Below are 19,947 nucleotides of genomic sequence, written 5' to 3' on the forward strand. Positions count from 1 at the left end.
CCGCCGCTCTGCCACGGCCGTCAACGTCGACAAGGGAGGCCCGTCTATATCAACGCTATCAGTCGTTTTTGCGAATCCGACGCGCGCGGTTCTCTTTAGAATAAATTCCAAAATAAGGAACTGCTGTTTCGTCCATGTCCAAGTAACTGTGTCTCCCCTCCTTCTGTGCGTGTGTGTGAACTGTAATTTTGTCAGCCGCTGTATATTTTACCATAATTACGTGCACTTTCTTTGCACCGCACAAAAAAAAAAACAAACTGCAAGAGAATCGAAAAAGAAAGGAGGAGCCGCCTCTTTTCCCGCGTTCACAAAGGACAATTCAAGTTCACGACTTCGAGCGAGGAAGCTGTGAGGGCAACAACAAGAACAACAAAGCACGTTGGGTTCTTGCTTGTTTTGTTTTTTTCGGCGGGTAAGTTTGAGAGTGTTTTTGTTCACCCGGTCTTTTTTGACTCGGTTTTAGAGCCACTGATTTGTCAAGCATATTTGCCCCGGCAAAAGAAACCGCAAAGTACGCAAATCTATACGAAAAGAGCGGGCAAAGTGATAAATTACCGGGCAGAGGAAAAAATAGAAAAATACAAAAATATTTGAAAAAGAAATCACGGAAAACGTATCAAATTTGAGTACATTTTCGTTTTCGGTACAAATATATAGCAAACATTGTGTGTCTTTGAAACAGAAATATTATGTTTTCAAAAATTTTCCACTAACTCAAACTATATATTTTAGAACAAATTAAAAATAATAAAGATTAGGTGCAATATATGACGTTATATTTTGTTTTGAATATTTTCAGAAATTTTAAACTGAAATAAAACGAAAATAAATACAAATAAATATGTCTTGAATATAATTTTAATAGCTTCTTGGTGTATAATGTTGCAGCTAATCAACAAAAATAATTAACTAACAAAATTTAGATATTATTATAAGAATTATTATCATTTAACAAGACAAAAAATAATTAGGAAATGTCCGTTTTTGTTTAGTTCTACTAAAACAATATTATATTTTTTTCACATTAATTTTACAACATGCCCAAAACATAATAATATTTTTTCTTTTATATAACATACTTGACAAAAAGTATTCAATATTTTCCTGTTTAATTTTACGTCAGGCTAATTAAGGGTGTGCTGGTCACGGGATATTTAAAAACCATTCATTAAATCACATAGATTAGCCTGAGTACAAAAAAAAACGAACAAAACATTCAAAAAACTTGTTGAACATTTGAAAATATACTTTTTGACGTCAATGTTTATAGTGAAAAATGTTCTACAAAAATTATATGCTGTGTTTGAAAATAAATAAATAAAATAAAAGACAATAAATTAGAGCAGCTTAGAGAGCAAGCAACTTTAGAAAATCTGTAACTAAAACAAAGAGGTGGAAAACGACAAAGCCGCTTTTACAGTTTGTGTCAGTAGTGCATACTAGAATTATAGGGAAGGGGAAAAGAAAATTATGCAAAAGTCAGGGGCTGGAGTCCCCGTCCCGTGATTCAACACTTCCCCCTTGGATGTTTTCGAAAGCCCCAACAATGATTAATTAGGCGCTACACGAGTTTCGGAACTGAAATATCTATGAAGAACCGAGCCGAGAACATGTTACTGCATTTTCGATGGGGGAAAAGCTTTGTGCTGAGTTAAGCGTAAATTTGATGAGACACGGGAACGTGCCAAATGTCAACATGGGCCATAAACAAATTCGATTCATAAAATACACGATCTACACACTTATTTATGGCATGATCCCCAAGCCCCCGCCGAGCTTGGCTTGAATTCCCGAAGAGAACATTAAAGTTTCCCAACCGCAGAGCACTTCCACGTATATCTTCCCGAGCAATCTGTAAAAATCCCCGGCTAAACCTCTTATTTTTTTTTGTGTTATAATTAATTTTCGATTTCGAATCGAAATGGGTAGAGGCACCTTTTCCGATTGAAATAATAATCACGTACCTGTTAATTTTCTGTGCAATGAACAACAATGTCTGTTTAAAATAAAAGAATTCCCCTTTTACATGAAATGTTCTAGATCAATAGATAAGCTAATAGAAAAGTTAACTACTGATAAGTCGATGGATTCAATGGCACAGTCTCTCCATGCACTCTACCTTGAAGACCCTGATCCCATTTGGGAAACTCCTCAAGCTTAAGGTTGGAATAATTCCAAGGAATAATATTATATACATGTATTTTTATCAAACCTGTTGCATTTTTTGAGTATTATATATATTTGTTTTTATTATTAGGTGTTTTTTATAACGTATTCTTAATTGGGAGCAACTTGGGGGAAAGGGAAGATTTAATATTTAATTCATTATCATAATTTTAATGGAGATTAAGAAATTATATATGTTGGAGGTAAAACCTTAAGAATTACATTTTCTGAAGAGTACTATATTCTCAAAACAGCTTAGATATCTTTTAATATAGTAGTATATCTATAACTTAATTTAATTTTCTCTGGTCGGATATAGAAACTCCTTAGGTAATAGGATATATGTAAGTAGGAAACATTTCTCAGAATTTGTTTATTATACCACCCGCCCTTTCTTATTCACCAAATAATAAGCGAACTTATTTAAAACAAAACTCGGTTAGTTCATTAAAGTCAATCCATTTGCATTTGTTTACGAGCAGGTGGCTCTTCCACTAAAATACACACATTTTTTTTGCGGCTGCTCAAAGCAAAAATACACTCCCCAGCTAATCCAATTAACTCGGCCTAGTTCAAGGCAATGTAAACTTTTATTTACTTTAATTTTTTACAACTAAAAACGGGGATTCCTTTTTTGAGGAAATATGGAGATTAATGCATATAAGAAACGGGGGGGATAAGCGCTTTCCCACAACTAAATCTAAGCAAACAAGCAAACGGGAAAAATTAACATCACGTGTCGCGGACAGGTAACTGACAAGGGGGCGGTAGGGGAGGCAATTCGGTGGGTGGCGATGGCTTGTTGCTTGTAATTCAATCGAAGCTCTGTGACGTCAGAGGGAACTGGGGTGTTCCACCTGAAAAATGTAAACAAACTGCAGTGACCCCTCTAAGCACACACACCGAGATACAATTACAAGATACAACAGATACATTCCGGTGGCCTTGGCCACTTTGTTGACTCATTTGTGTGATTGGCTTTTAATCAATGAAAAGGTGTTGAAAACTATTTGGCTAACGAAAGGCAAAATAAAAGTTTCTCTGTCAAGTTCAAATTTGCATATATCCCACATATGTATATCCCTAATCTTTATGCTTATAGATATAGAAAAAAAAACTTATTGCAGAGAAAGCTACTAAAAATAGTGCGTAAGAATTTTCTGTGACGTCAAGTTGGGAAATCAAAGGCGCATAAATCGTTGACGACACCCACGCATTGGCTGCGGGAAATTGTAGAATATTTTCCTGCATCTGAGTAGAGAGGAAACTGTTTGAGGAAATCTTGGAGAATTTATCGCTAGAAATATTTATAGACCTTTGACTGGGAAATGTATCAATATATATAAAGCTTTTTCAATTCATAAAATATCTTTTACATATAAAACCAAGCCCCTTGGCTGATAGACATAAATTCTTGCATCTTTTCTCTCTACAGAGTTGAAAAGAGTTCAAAATTTGATTTGAGTTTATAGAACTTTGACACGTTTAAGCCGAGCTTTAACGGGTTCGCTCAACGCACTTTAATATTGTGCAAATTACTTAAACATTCCGATCATGTTTTAATAATTAAAAACAACTTTTTGATATGAATGAATGAAAACCGTCGCATTTGAGAATACCTTAAAATATAATTAGTACTTTATGTAGGCATTTCAGGTTTGTTTTTATTATTTCTCAAATGCCTTAGAAATTGCAATAGATTTGTTGTTGTTCGAAATATCACGTTTTTACGCTGTGCATGCACTTTTTGAACTTTTATGGAACTTCAGTTCCTCTTTTACTCCATGTACGGCAGTTCGGGGGGTTTTCCGTAAATTCTGAGGGAATACTAATCAGATCTCAGTGCAAGCTGAATAATTTTGTACACCCCTCTAGTTTGGAGCTTCTCCGAACGAGAACAATCAGTCAGTCAATCAGCTGCGCTGACGTTGATGACGGCTTTTCAATTTACTTTTTTTGTATCAGGCTATATACTGCCGGTTACGCATTGACATATATCAGATTACCTATAGTATTTTTTGTACAATTTAGCGAGCGGAAGCTGATTGTTAAATGGAAGATTAGCGAGTGCAAATTTAGGTAGAAAATGTGAAATGTGGCTCTTTCGCTTAGGAAATGTCACTCGAACTTTTAATAAAGTATATCGGGTTTTTTAGAATTTCCATATATTGAGATTGTTTCTAATCATTTCCCCTCCATGATCGAATATAGAATTATGCCTCATTATTTTATTTCCATTTATTTACGCCTAACTTTATTTTTGGTTAACTTCCTTTGACTGTCGCTTACATTTTGTTATTTTAAAAACGTAAATATGTTTAAATAATATTTTTAACGTCTGGCATTACATTCATTTCGCGTTTATTTATAAATTTGCATCTGTTTTCTTGGAGACTTAACGTAACGGGCCTGCCTCATTATCGGCTGCAGCTAAACTTGTTTTTGTATGTCGGTCCATATCAAAGGCCTCATTGTTATTTTCACTTCTAATTAATCGCTACGCCAGGAAGAGCGGAAATCGTTGATAATTGTAATTTATATACTGATATTTTTGGCGATCGATTCCCTTGGGGTTTTCAGTATATTCGCTTGGAGACGACGATTCGATTTCAAAACAACACTATTATCCCTGAACTTGGGCGCTTAAGTTCACATTTTTGTAGTCGAGGGCGAGAAATATTTAATATATACTCACACTTTGTGTGGTCTCTATACTCTTATCAGTGTTTTTATTCAAAAGTCTATTAGTTGTCTGATGCTTGCTTATGTTATCAGTTGAAGAAAACACATGACAAACTGTCCACTCTCACGCTTAGCATTAACTCATAAGTATGACTATAATTTCCAAGACGTTTTCCCGTCATTTTTCACTTTAGTTTTCTGAAATGTGAAATTGCAGTGCCAGAAACGTAATGACATATTATTAGATGAGCGTATTAAGGGCCTGTCGAGTGGCAATCGGGGAACTTTTGCTACGAATGCTATCTTGTTTATCCACGGTTACAATTGATTGTGGCTTGTTTATAGCTTGTGGGATTGTGCAATCGAAGAATTGAATGTAAACAAAAGATATATCAATCATATTAGCGATATCCTTCACCGATAACTTGAGGTTGATAAGATTTACGAGGTTTCTGGAGTCGAGTGCCCTCTCATCAGGACCATAATGACACAAATTAGGCCACTTTGTTTGACTGTGTTGTAAGTGACACGAGTCAAGAGCAAGTTCCTCCCGATAAAGACGATGATAAGACTGAAAACTTGTGCTAATAACGTAGGAAAATCTAATAATAAAATACTTGTGCCGCACATTAAATCTAATGAGGATCTCGGTTCGTCGCTTATCGTCTGTTTAAGTTGAGTGTTAATCAACTGCAGCTACCGTAGAACCCCTTATCACACCGAGGAACTTGGACCCTGGGCCGGAGCCATCGGTAGAGCTTTCAACATTTTCCAGGCACTAGGATCTCAGCAACCGGCAGCTCGCTAACGAGAGGAAAATGCAAAGGCGATTCAGCGAAGAAAACAACTTACATATAAATATATATGATTAATATTATTAATGTGTATTTATTGAAATCGCCTGGGGCCAGACGTGGATCGTCCCACTTGGACTGCTATACCTGATAAACCCAGTGAACTCCCGGCGGCGAATGCGAATGCACTTGTCGCAAAATCCCGCCTCCTCAGGCCGACAAATGATTGACCTTCCCGGCTTCTTGTGGGGCTCGTCCCCAAGCTCCAGCCTGCGTCAATGCGAGCCCACAATTCGCGCCTCTGAGCAACAATAGAATCAACAACTGGGCCCCCAGATTGTGACAACCAGAGCTAAGTAATAGAAATATTAATATTAATCAAGAGATTATCGCCCTCCCCCTTTTACGCGCCTCATTACGCAAATCAATGGCGAAGACTTTGAACTTGTCCCAGCCAAGAACGGAGCTCATTGACCAATAGCCCCGCCACTTCATGGTTGATCAAACACTATAGCCAAGGCACAGTTAATAGTTGCACAAGTATTTGGTATAACTAGTGCCTTCAATTATTGAGCCACAAAATAACCTCACAGTTGCGACTACTAAAAGCGTATTCTATAGATGGATTATCAATGTTCTGAGCTAAGGAGAACCAATATTGCTGTTTTTGTTAAAGTTCAAAGATTGTTTCTGGGAATTTTTGAGTGCCTACAATCGAGAACTGATAACGACGATCTTGGAAAATTTAAAACAGTGAAAGTTGATAAGAAAACTAATCGTAAGCTTATGTCGGTATAACTCAAGGAATCTAGACGTTAAACTACCAAGAACTCCAAGCAAACTTGAACTTCTAAAGCTCTATTCTATTCTTCAAGACAACAACAAAATACCTTTCCCTTTAGTCACTCACAAATCTTATCGTTTTAAGCTATATCTTTGACATGGGTCTTGAAGCAATGTTTATATTTTTGTGTTTTATCTGAGCGCAAGTAAACCATAAAGATTTCTTTTAATCAAAGTAAAGTGCGCTCAATTGGCTCTAATAAATTCCCAAGCTCTAGGTAGTGAGTGAGCGCTACGCCTAGATATTCAAAATATATATAATCGCTTTTCACTGAATTTAATAAGGAAATCTCTTGTTAAGGCCTGCGCTGCGTGTGGTTCATGGGATTGTACGCTGAATGTGGGGGCGTGTTCGGCGGCGCCAGTTCTTCAGTGACAGAATCGGATGGTTTTATGCCTCTATATCATGTATTTATATCTCTACGATCTGTCAATCAAACTGTTTTTTGGGAGGTACTTGTAGTAGTTATAACTCCAGGCCCCGATTGACCGATCGGCAATGCACTCGATCTGCGATTTGCCGTGCACATAAATAAATACTTCGGGCAACCATATCTGGAATGGCCTGATAGGGAAATCTATTGGGTTCGATGGGGGGCCATAAAACGATTTGGCAGCCAAAATACAACTTCAGGTGACATAACTGCGATAAGGCACCGAAATATGCCCCCTGGCAAGGGTAAGGGGATCCAATATCGCCACGCTGCAGCTTCATGGTGATAAGGATACGAGATTAAAGGCACCCCCCTGCCTGGCCTTCTTCGGGCTTCTTTCTGCTGTCTGCCCGATTGTCTGACTAATAACAAAAACAATATGATCGATGGCTATAGTCAGGCCAATAGCTTTTTTTTGGCAATAAATTGCGGGGTCTATGGTGTTTTTTTTTTTTTTTTTTGGCTAGAGATAAAATGTGCCTAGACAAGTATTTATGGGTTAACAGGTGAGTGAGGTGAGGGAAGGCTTATCAGTGGAATTTCAGAGGAAATTATTTACTGCCAATTGCCATATTCGTTGCAATATATACAATATTAGTCAAGCCCAATGTCGTAAGACCTTTGTCTTAATAATCTCTTAAATACATTACAATTTAAAGAGTTGCAAGAAATAAAAGTCATTCAGAAAACGTTCGATTCTTGCTTAATTTTATGGCTCATTCACGAGCAACAAAAAGTGAAGCAAGTGTTTTGACAATTCTATGGAAAAAAGAAATGTTTAAATATTTATCTATTTTTATTTACATAGCATTTTAGTGAGAATTTTGGGTTAATTCTTTTATACAGTTAGGAAACCAGTTTCCATTTTAAATGCACAGTTTGAGAGGCATTGTCACAAGCTAAACGATAGGAGTAAAGCTTTAAAACCACAGGGAAGCTTCTCCGAGCAATAAGCTTTTGTCCGTTGACAATACGTCAGATTAAAATATGTTAAAATAAAGAATTTAGTGATTTAATACAAAACAAAAAAACAAAATTTAATTTAAAAAATGTTAACTTATTTTTTTTACAAATATTTAATTTTTATCCCGTTCACTTATCATTGAATTTTTCAAAACTAAATTCAAATTCATTAAGAAGCACTTATAATGAACTTATATTGAAATTAAATTTAAGGAAATGAAATAAGTAAGACTTAACAATTTTATAGACTTGCCAAAAAAAATATTTTAAATTTTTTTATTTAATAAATTTAACATTAGTTTACCTTTTTCTTATATATATCTTTTTTTTCTCATTTCAGAAATCGTTGTTTCTATCAAGAATCTGTGAACATTAATTGTAAGTATAAACAACATGAATTTAAATTAAAAACATTTAATTTAAACAGCTTTTTTAATGGCATGACATTGACCTAAAACAAAGAACAATTTCGCTGCATTAAAAATGTAAATTTACGAGGAATAATTACATTCTCGTTTAAAATCCAGAAATTTTACGAAATAATTTCATCAGTTAGCTGACAAATTGCATGGCGTAAGACCAGGCACCCACATTTATGGCCAAAATATACATGTATATAAGATACATTCACCTTGGGTCGTCGTCGAGGACGCCTTATTGATTTTGGGCTTCTTTGGCCTGCTTGGGGGTGGCGGTAAAATAGAATTTTATCGAATTTGGAGCTGTTGACATCATGTTGGCCCTGTCACAAGTTCAAATGTAGGTCGTTGGTAAAGATATTATGGTGGGTCAGCGAAAATATTTGGTAGCTGCACTTGAACCGAAAGCTATAAATCGCGTGATATTCGCGGGCCAGCAGCGCAAGCCAAGAATAATTTCAGAAAAGAAGAAAATATTTACATTTATTCACAGAGATAAACAGACGATACAGCAGAGGGAGTTATGATAGCATTTAAGTGGGGTGTATTTAAAGAAACTAAACATAAATTAATAATAGTAATTTATTTAAACTAAAGGAAGCCAAAAACTTAAAGGCATTTAAAAATATTGTCAAGGGATTAAAATCAAACCAGTAAAGCTTTTTATTTTTTTTAAAACACTGATGAATTACTAAATAATTCAAGGTCTTCCATAGAGTTCAACAAATAAATATAAAATAAATTCAAGAACATTTTCAAAATAATTATTATGACCTCATAATATTTTACCATATTCTTTTGCTCTCCGCTGTATATTCGCATATTTATTTAGTTCTGCATATTCGCTTAGTTTTCTCAGACTTTTTTGAGAGGCTCGTTCTGTGTTCTGCCTTAGCTGATTGGTCGAGATTCTTGGGGCTTGGCTTCCGTGACGTCACGCGGCGCACGCCCCTCATGGAATGAAATGTATCTATCAGATACATGGCTGCGTGACGTAGCTACACTGCTGCTCACCAAACCAGGGCCAATGTCAACGTTGGCCCACTGCTAATGAGCTTTCTGTTGCATAACGTCGCGCATTTAATCATCATTATTTTCTTGGCTTGACTATACCCTTTGCACTTTCCCTCGTAATTAGTAGGTAAATTCACACACACACATAGCCACTCAGTCTGGGGAGCGTTGCGTGTTCTGGGTGTAGATACAGCTGCACAGATACACATATTTTCTGTACATGCTAAAACGCTGTCGCAGCAGGTAGCAGCGAGAGCATGCTTTTGGGCGCTCTGTGAGCCTGTTCCAAGCGTGGAGCGTGCCAAATGTTTGGTTGTATTCCAAGTCCCGCCGGAGCTGCGTTAATGCCCCGCAGGTCATAGTGGGGCAAATAGGGGGGGCTGGGAGTGCAGGGGACAAGGTTAAGGGTGTGGACAAAGCGTATACACAAAACGTTAACAGGGTTGCGTTAGGACAAGCTCGACACTAAGCGATTTTTATCATAATTACAGTGAGCAAAAAGGGTGATAGGAAAGTATAGGTGAAATATTATATTAACTGTGAATTTAAAATGAAAAATAATATTTAATATTTTATTTAAAATGCCACAGAAATTAAATTAAATGAATTATATATAATTATAATTATTATTTATTTAAAGCAGATTTTTAGGTATTATTTTTATTGATTTAAAAAATATTTAAATCTTTTCCTCCTTTATTTATATCTTCATCTTTAAAAAGTCGGTTTTTTATCATTATTTATATGCTTTTAAAAATAACAACCAAAGCATTAACATTTTAAATATCATAATCCTAAATGTCAAACAATTTTTTTCTTTGTGTTCACCATTCTTAAGTACTTTTGGAGACTTTACAAAAATTCTTGTATAAATAAATTATAAAATATGGAAAGCCTTTCACGTATGAGGTCTCAATATAAATACCTGCCACTTACAATTAAGTTCACGTGCTGCTTTATAAGCCATTTGTATGCCCGAAATTTCCATAACATCCCAGAACTCTTTACAGGCACTGTTTTACTCAAGTTGCTATATAAAAAGGTGCTCATTATCTGACCCATTTTTAGCTCGGAGCTGGGGGAGCTGTGTCGTATTTATTTATCGAAAAATACGAAAAGCCTGGAAATGCTCATTTTCATTTGCAGCAAGCCACCGTAAGAGGCAATCCATTATGCTCAGTGGCAGACACATTTTCTGGCCCCACAACAAACGGGATCCATTGAACGTGCTGCGTTTGCTGGGTTTGCATAGCAGCTAGGCAAATAGTGTACTCCACGACGTTTGGTTAAATGGAATTGGAAATGATAATGGGAATTCTACAATTCGTACATAGATATCTACGACATATGTATTTCCCGATTCCCAAGACGGTCGGCAGCCTTTATTTCTGTTTAATCTTTGTTTGCATACGGGAAATTCAGTAAACAGTGTATGACACGTGGATATCTATACACAAAGTACAGATACATTTTAATTTCCTGTCTTTGCGGTTTTGTAAACTTGTAAACATATTGATGGGATTTATCAGGTTTATTGGGTTGTTAATCGTTTTAGGAATTTTTTCAGATTTTCTTGATTTAAATACTGAAAATTGTTTTGATTTGTAACAGTGATGTTTATGATTGAATCATCGATTTTTATATGATTTGAGGCGATAAAAATAAAAATATATTTATCGATAAAATCGATATATTTATAATTTTAAGATATATTGATCATATATTTTAAAAATTTAAATATTTTAAAATAAATAGGTCATATTTAGTATACAAACAAATCAAAGAAATTAAATATTTCAAAAACTATTCTTAAAACTTTTCCAAGTTTTCAATTAAAAATTTTCCACTCCTTGAAACCACTTACCGTTAAGCAATTACTACGTGTACAGATCAATTGCAGATTCATAAATTTGCATTGACTTAACTTAATGGACAGGCAGAGGCAACGGATGCCCAGGAGATGGCCGCCATGTGTTGTGCAGCCAAGAGTTGCATCCACTCCGCGGCGGGTTGCATGCAATTTCAAGCAGAACCCTGAACCGGCGATCCGAAATAAACGAAAATCTGTGCAGCGCAGAGGCGCCTGCAATTCCAGTTTGCTGTCTGCCGCGAGTCAATAGCCTCGGATGCATATAGAGTCTTTACCCCGGGACAGGGACCGGGACCATGGTCGCTGGAGAGAGAGAAAGAGAAAAGCAGAGACCAGTTCTCGGGGCGCGCAAACCGGAGCGTGCATAGAGCTGAGAGCGACGAGAATTCGGGGGGAACTTGGAGAGCGACGGCGAGTCCACATAGAGCCAGAGCCCGGCGGAGGCCTTTTCATTGTTTGGCGCGCCATTCATTTGCTAGCCAGCATTCGTGGCGTGCGGTTAAAGATACCAAGTTCAAGATACAGATACACGCGAGTGCGGACGGTCGACTCGAGGAAGAAGTCACCGAATCCCAAACATATCCAGAAATATCTTTGAAATATTCGAAATCATATCCAAAATTGTTATCACTGTGCAGAAAATATAAGCAACTACGGTTTTACGGTATTAATTTTTTGGGCAGCAACATGTTTCGCCGTTGATGCGCATGCGCCTTAAAGTATTCTATGCTACGTGGGTGGTCGACCAAGACGACGTGCTAAAGGACAAAGAGCCAAGCCAAAGGACATATCGTATTACTCAACCAATTTGATTATTATTGTCCCGATAAAAGTGCCGTGAAAAGTGATATAAAGCGGTTAAGATTAGACAATAGAGCACCGAGGAATACGGAGAAACATATCCCCATCGCAACTCCCAAGAAAACCCCACCCGAAGTTTACATAATCCCTTCAAGATGTCCACCGCATCGTCGAGCAACTCCAGCGGCGAGGAGGTTGCCAAAAAGCCAGGAACCAACAACGAGGAGAGCTCCCACCTGCTGGAATCCGCCGAGAATGGGGCCAAGTACGGTTCCCGGCAAGCGGTCAAAATCGTCAAAGCCAGCGATAATGGACGCACCAGCTCCACTCCACATGTACGCATAAAAATTAAGACATAAAACACAGAGGGAAAATTATGCAAAAAAAGACGCAAATAAACCATAAAAAATCATAGATTTTCTTGTTAAAGAAAAAGATATTTCTTGGCAAAATCTGCTTATTTACCAAAAGAATATTTTCTATATCTTCTATACCTTTTTTCCTGTGTACTTGAGCCACAGGCCAAGTTAACTTAATTTACGCTGGCCAGCTGGCTAGCCAAGTTAATGCATCATTTTTGATTATGACCTTGGTAGAAGCCACGGCGAAAGTCCAATTAACGCAGTGCGAAGTAAAGAAAAACGAGACAGGAAATTGGGCTTAAGGACAAATCGAACTACAAATACCCTAGCCATAAAATACATAAAATTGTTTATACTTTTAAAAAAGTTAGAGCATCTAAAAACTTAGCTTTAATATCAAATATTTACCGAAAGCAATCTCAATTGTTAGCAAAGCAAACGCGTAGTTGAAAGCACAAAGATGTTGCCGCAAAAAAAAGAGATATGAGATATAAATAGTTTACCAGGCAATTATCAGGCCAGAAATGTTTAATTTTTTTTCTCTAAAAACAAAATAGTAATTTCATATTTCTCCCGCTTATTGCACGAGTTCAAATACCTTTCCCATTTCATTTCCGCTTTACATATATAGTTTTAACGATAAGCAATTATAGAGCAATTATTGTTGTCTTTTATCTGGAGTTTTGGTTGCCGAAACCCAAACAGTTTCCAAAATTCATAGAGCTAAGCCCCGCCATTGATGGATCGCCAAGCTTATCAGCCTAATGAGTTCCGACCGATGTGGAAACTTTCTATTTTTATTTCTTTTTTTATGTTGGACAAGGTCGCATAAAATAAAAAAAAAGACTGCAACACTATCTTGTATTATCTTTTTGGAACTCATTTGGTAAAAAAGCAAAGACAAAATTTGATAAGTAAACACTCTAAAATAGGGGGCGTATCACCGATTCCCAGAAGAGAGAAATTATTTATAACAATAAGCATGATATGGATTTATGTTTTTGTGGAACAAAAAGGCACTCGAGTGATTATTTCACCGGGACAACTCGTTCCACTGACTGACACTTGATGAGTCAACAATTTTGTGTATTATTTTAGTAAAAATAAAACACACAAGCAGATTAACTGCGACACCACCCCTTCAAAACCATTAAAAATGTTGTGCACAATTCCGGCAGCAACAACAAAATTTTATGAGCAACATTTACATTTTGAAATGCGGCGACACAAAAAAATTATGAAAAGTTGACCAGTTCGATAACACACTCTATAGTAAGGCACATTATTTGAATATCAATGAGTTACGTTACCCTAAATGGTTAGCCATAAAGCTGTTTTCACTTTATTTTGCTTAAATCACAGAGCCAAATTACCTAAAAGGTTTTTAAAATCTTGAGCTTATTGTTAGATGTCGCAAAATAATCAAAGTTAACTAAAAGATTATTTAAATTTGAGTTGATCTTGGCTTTCATATTTATTTACCTTACAAGAAACCAGCCTTGATCTGATTTTATTTTATCATTGTTATAAATAATGCCTTATAAAACATACTATTTTAAAATATTTTAAAGAAAAGAATAATTTACAATACCGTATTTAAATTTTACTAAATATTACTAATAGTTAAGATCCCGCAATGCAAATGTTATGGTTAATAGCACAGGTTTATCGTACATAAATTAACCTAGACACATCAATAATTATTAAGTATTTGAACGGAATTTTCTTATGCTATTTGAACCAGTTTATAGGAATGCTATATATGCATATAACATTAGCATGCTTATGACGCGCACTGTTGCGCCTGCTGTCACTGACATTGAAACGAACTTGGACCCCGACGCTCAGCCAGTTGTCATCCTGGGGGGAGGGTTACTGGCTTTGTTTTGGGTGGAATTCCCTCCCCGTTGTTCTGGCAGTAAATCTAAATTTAGATACAGAAGGTTGAGGGACAGCCAATGGATTGACCACATTAGCCGCAGACGGAACTGAATCTAGCCAGATATCGATTTCAGACACTTCAGCCACGATTTGAACGCTTCGTTTGCTCTCCCCGACTGGCAGCCAGTTCTCCGGAGGTGTGTCCCGTCGCCGTCCCGAGCCCAGTAAATGACAGTTAATATGTGGGCGTACTTACTTACAGTACTCGCTTCCATCTCCTATCCAGCTGCAACTCTTGGCCTGCATTTTCACGGAAGTGATTTGTTGTCCTCCATGGCGTGGGCCGAGATTGGCAATGGCACTCCGAGTGGGCTGCTTGAGTGGGCGGCGACACATGAGATATGTATGTATACTTGCATATAAAAAATAAGCGACGAAGAGAAAATGGCTATAAATTACCAATATGTTGGTTTGCCAAATGGCTTTTATGCTTGCCAGGGCTGGGTTTGCTTTTTAAGTTCTTGAATTTTCTTGGGATTTCTCTAGAAGTTGCCCCCAAGCAATGGCTTCGACATTCACCAATTTAAATATGTGTATAGGCTATAGAAGGAAGATAAAATGGCTATATATGTAGGTTTCCTTACTGTGGAATTTTTCATTGGATCTCGGAACAATTAACCTTAGAAGTAGGAAAATCCTCTCTCTAAAATGTAAACTTAACTATAATAAAACATGAATTTCCTTTTAATATATCTTTCACAAACACTTGTCAAAGGTCAAGACTAATCGAGATAAAAGTAAGCTTTTCCATTGAGTAAAATCAAAACACACCCCTTTTATGAGCAGACAATAAAGCAGACAGCCATATATCACCTATATCACCTACTCGAAATGTTTATAAACACTAAAGATATCTTGGAAAAGCTCCTGATAAAAAAGCTCGAATATGGCCAGCTGATTTGATGTATGATATTTTCATATATGCATGTACATATGTATAGCTGATATTTTGGCAATTTACTGATTAGGCTAGCGATATTCTAGGCTATATATGTCTGTACTGATTATACAGTAATTTATGGCCATTGAACGGAAGTCAATGGAGTACAGCTAACAAGGTGTTTGAATGTGGGTAATTGGCGCTGCTTGACCCTTGGGAGGCCTTCATTAAAAACGCCTACAAATAGAATGGAATGGCAAACATTTGAGGGTTATTTTAGGGATATATATGTTTTTTTTATACATATATATTATAGGAAATTATATTATAGTTAGAAGGTGTTATTTCTGACCCTATAAACCATATGTATTCATGATCATGTCCCAAAAAAGAAACAATTTAGCTTTTTTTATTATTATTATCTATTAAAACCCAACACAAAAATCCTTTCTAAATTAAAATTAATGTATTTTTGGCTTACTTATGATCGATTTCAAATTCAGTCCCCTCATCCAATTGCAAATTTTAAAGGTATACCATTTTCGGCTACCGGAAGTTAGGTTCCCTTCTAGTTAAACAAAATGATCTGAAAGATAAGATAATCTTTTTTACGCAAGAGCTTAAAATCTTAAATCTTAATCTTAAAAGTCAAATATATATAATGGCTTTAAATAAATAATACTTATCGGTCATAATCAAATCCTTTAGCGTTTAAACTGTTCCTTTCTATCTCCATTTACTCTGATTTCCTAAAAATAATACAAATTATAGCAGAATATCCTGTTTTCAACCCATATATTAAGTTTTATTTACCTAATTTGGTAATTTCCATCCAGTTAATCTCCCCTTATCGTTTAAACTCTATCGGATACTTATGTATACATACCGGTGTATTAAAATTTGTCAAGTGGGAACACATGAACTTAATAATTATACTACTTTACCTCTCAATTTGATAATAGGAATGCCCCAAGTTCTTAGTTTCATGATCACGCGGCATCTCTGTCTTAAAATATTAAGTCAATATTAAGATCTTAAAGGCTTTTCCTGCCCGAAATCATAATAATTTGCGGACCACTCGGCGTATGAATGATATCGGGGCAGCGAGTGTGCGTGAATTTCGGGGGCGACTTCTGTTTATGTGACCGGCGTAATGAAATAATGAAGCACTTCAGCTCACAATCGGAATGAGGAGAGCATAGCCCAATTTTATTTAGTTGTTTTTTTTACCGGGAGAGTGCAATAAATATGGGTGCACGGCCAATCAATGGAATGCCCCTATCGGTCCGCCAATAAATGTCCTAATCACTGTGCCGGGGGGGTTCTTATCGGAGCCCAAGGCTTGATAATACTCACAGGTAGCTGCTGGACTGGCCCTCAGTCCCAATTAGTTGGTCACAGTAGAACGATCTACCCTAAAAACGATCTCTTTAGAATTGTGAAAGGTAACTAAGAACGATCATCAGCAAGGATACTTGGCCACTAAATTAAAGTTAAATTCTTGCCAGAATATAGAAGACATTTCAGCTTTAAGGCATCTTTAAATTCTATTAAAAATTACTTACCAATTCTCTATTTTCTTTGCAGGATCAGGAGAATCTTCTCGGCAACATGGTGCACACATCCACGGAGAACAACTCCAAGAAACTGCCACAATATGTGGCCGCCCTTGCAGCAGCTGGTGGCGCTTTTGCCTGCGGCACCCTCTTGGGCTGGACCTCGCCGGCCCAAACGGAAATCGTGGATAACCACAGTGGCTATGATTTCCTGGTGAGCGACACCCAGTTCTCGTGGGTGGGCTCGGCCATGACACTGGGTGCCGCCTGCGTGTGCATTCCCATTGGTTTCCTCATCAACTTGATTGGCCGCAAGTGGACCATGCTGTTCCTGGTCCTGCCCTTCATCGTCGGCTGGGCGATGCTCATCTGGGCCGCCAACGTTGGCATGATGTATGCCTCCCGCTTCATTCTCGGTATCGCTGGCGGTGCCTTCTGTGTGACCGCTCCCATGTACACCGGTGAGATTGCCCAAAAGGATATTCGTGGAACGCTGGGCAGCTTCTTCCAATTGATGATCACCATTGGTATTTTATTTGTTTACGCCATTGGCGCTGGCCTGGACATCTTCTGGGTGAGCGTCATCTGCGGTATTCTGCCCCTCGTCTTTGGAGTCATCTTTTTCTTCATGCCGGAATCGCCCACTTATTTGGTGAGTTTGTGTTTTTTTAAATATTAAAATATTAGATTATTAGGATTTTATTATTTATATAATTCAATGGCGCCTTTAAATTAGAGTAAAGTAGTAGTATCTTGAGTAGATATAATCTGAAAGTCAATCAAAAATTCCTTTTCGATAAAAATTCCTAACTAAAAAATTATCTACACGATATATATATAATATACATATACAATTCCATTCAATGACGCCTTTGAATTAAAGTAAAGTATATCTTGAGTAGATATAATCGTCAAGTCAATCAAAAGACCTTTCGGTAAAACCAAAACCTAAAAGATACGAAAAGCACCACGAGTTTGCCATCAAAAGCGGACGATAAAATGATAAACAATCGACAAGCATGTCTAACTTTCTGAAATCCTTCTTTGACAGGTTGCCAAAGATCGGTCGGAGGGTGCCATTAAGTCCATCCAGTGGCTGCGTGGCAAGGAGTACGACTACGAGCCGGAGCTGGCGGAGCTGCGTGAAACTGATAGGGAAATCCGCGAGAACAAGGTCAATGTGTGGTCTGCCCTGAACCGACCCGTCACCCGCAAGGCTCTGGCCATCAGTCTGGGTCTGATGTTCTTCCAGCAGGTGTGCGGCATCAACGCTGTTATTTTCTACTCGTCAAGGATCTTCAAGGTGGGTTAGAGTCCAGGAAAGCCTGCGAATTAAAAGAAAATACGAAAATATTTAATTGAAAACCTTTACCCTTACAGGAAGCCAACACTGGCATTGGACCCAGGTGGGCAACCATTCTGATCGGCATCATGCAGGTGGTGGCCACCTTTGTCTCCACCGTGGTGGTGGACAAGCTGGGCCGTCGCATCCTCCTATTGGCCTCGGGCATTGCCATGGCCGTTGCTACCACCGCCATCGGAGTTTACTTCTACCTTCAAGGCCAGGACGAGGCACAGGTGGAAAGCCTGGGCTGGCTGCCGGTGGCTGCTCTGTGCATCTTCATCATCATGTTCTCGATGGGCTATGGACCGGTGCCATGGCTGATGATGGGCGAGCTGTTTGCCACTGACATCAAGGGATTCGCCGGTTCGCTGGCCGGTACCTCCAACTGGCTGCTGGCCTTCGTGGTGACCAAGACGTTTGATGACTTAAACGCGGGCCTTGGTATTGGCGGCACCTTCTGGCTCTTTGCCGGACTGACGGTTCTGGGCGTGTTCTTTGTCTTCTTTGCCGTGCCAGAGACGAAGGGCAAGAGTCTGAACGAGATCCAGCAGGAGCTGGCCGGCAACAGGTCCATCCCGGCTCCCACTCCCGTCAACGGAACGGAGAAGCAGTAAATCGCTTGATGAGCGCAAATCGCAGACCGGAAGCTGAGAGACAAACCGGAAATCACTGTTAACTTGCCGTTAATTTACGTTTGATTTAGGTTCGCGTTAAGTGCAAGGTCCCTTTGCAATGGATGGATGAATTTGTTTATAGAATTTAATGTTCGCATAGAGTTTTGGTTAGGCATAGAGCGGGAGGTCAAGAGATCGGGAGAATTGCAGCAAACTATAGCTAAGAGCGAAGACTGAAGGTCAACTGCAGAAAAGCCGCGAGAAATGTTAAGCCACTGTTAACGGCCTGCTTTTGCAGCCATAGAAAAGACAACAGCAATGTAAGAAAAACATATATATCATAATGCCTATATGTATATGTATGCTTATTTAGTGTTACTTCACATTCAATCAACGAATTCGGTTTTTACGACATTTAACTGGCAATTTTGCATTTCTTTTCGGGTTTTTTTTAAACGTGTTTGCATGCATTTGTTCGATAATTCGTAATATATATATTTGTACCATGTATATGTATGTCTATGTATATTAACTATATATATATATATATCTAGCTGTTTGTGTCCCAATCTGAAGCATTCACTTAGCATATAGCTCATATAAGTTGTAAGCCCCTTGCAAATTTATTTATTTACGCCCATACAGCGTTAGGGAAGTGTTAATATTTTATTAAATAAAACCCGAAATAAAAACCATATAATTTTAATAATTTTCAAAACGATATTTCGATATTTCGACATTTGAATAATCACAGCTCACAGCTGAAAGCTATAAAAAGTCCCCGTCTATCATTGTTAAATTTGCATAAACATAGTTTTTATGAAATAACACAACTATTGATAACGCGAAAAATAAATATATATATTTAATATGTAACCAACTTTGTTATTCATGGGGATTTGTAGATATTAGTGGACCTTGCAGGATGATTTTTTTAAATTTCCTCGTCGGAAAAAGTGCCGTGCAGGTTGATTTAGTTGCCCATCATGGTCAGTTCCTAGTCGATTAAAGTATCCCTTGGAATGTGGAGCTCTTTATGATAATAATGTTGTGGCTGCTCGGGTCTCAGGGTCTCAGGATATTAGTGTTCTTTTGGCTCTGTATACTGTGGCTCATCGTATTTTATTGCCAGCTCCTCGTCAAAATCAGTGTCCTCCGATACATCGTTCAATTTAGGATAATCTGGCTCGCCGGGCATTATGCCGTTTTGCATGGCCTTCAAGGGAATCAGCACACGATCCATACGCTGCATCAAAGCCACCA

At 37.7% G+C, this 19,947-nt stretch overlaps 1 protein-coding gene across 2 annotated transcripts; it reads left to right on the forward strand.

Moving 5' to 3' along the window:
- The first annotated feature begins 53 nt into the window (after positions 1-53).
- nebu (solute carrier family 2 member nebulosa) lies at positions 54-19,560 on the forward strand. Of its 2 annotated transcripts, XM_017160881.3 has the most exons (5): positions 54-412; positions 8,223-8,260; positions 16,757-17,377; positions 17,777-18,028; positions 18,106-19,560. In XM_017160881.3, exons 3-5 carry the CDS (start codon positions 16,781-16,783, stop codon positions 18,682-18,684), a joined length of 1,428 nt encoding a protein of 475 aa, XP_017016370.1. In that variant the 5' UTR covers positions 54-412; positions 8,223-8,260; positions 16,757-16,780; the 3' UTR covers positions 18,685-19,560. The 2 variants fall into 2 exon arrangements, with proteins under 2 accessions (XP_017016370.1, XP_017016368.1); XM_017160879.3 differs by lacking the exons at positions 54-412; positions 8,223-8,260 and adding an exon at positions 11,879-12,321.
- The last annotated feature ends 387 nt before the right edge of the window (positions 19,561-19,947 follow it).

This window comes from Drosophila kikkawai, chromosome 3L, assembly GCF_030179895.1.
Source record: "Drosophila kikkawai strain 14028-0561.14 chromosome 3L, DkikHiC1v2, whole genome shotgun sequence".
In the NCBI taxonomy this organism is placed as follows: Eukaryota; Metazoa; Arthropoda; class Insecta; order Diptera; family Drosophilidae; genus Drosophila; species Drosophila kikkawai.

Coding starts and splice junctions, on each gene's coding strand:
- nebu (XM_017160879.3), top strand. CDS start 12,142: ATGTCCACCGCATCGTCGAGCAACTCCAGCGGCGAGGAGGTTGCCAAA. Junction 12,322..16,756: donor GCACCAGCTCCACTCCACAT/GTACGCATAAAA, acceptor TTTTCTTTGCAG/GATCAGGAGAATCTTCTCGG. Junction 18,029..18,105: donor ACTCGTCAAGGATCTTCAAG/GTGGGTTAGAGT, acceptor TTACCCTTACAG/GAAGCCAACACTGGCATTGG.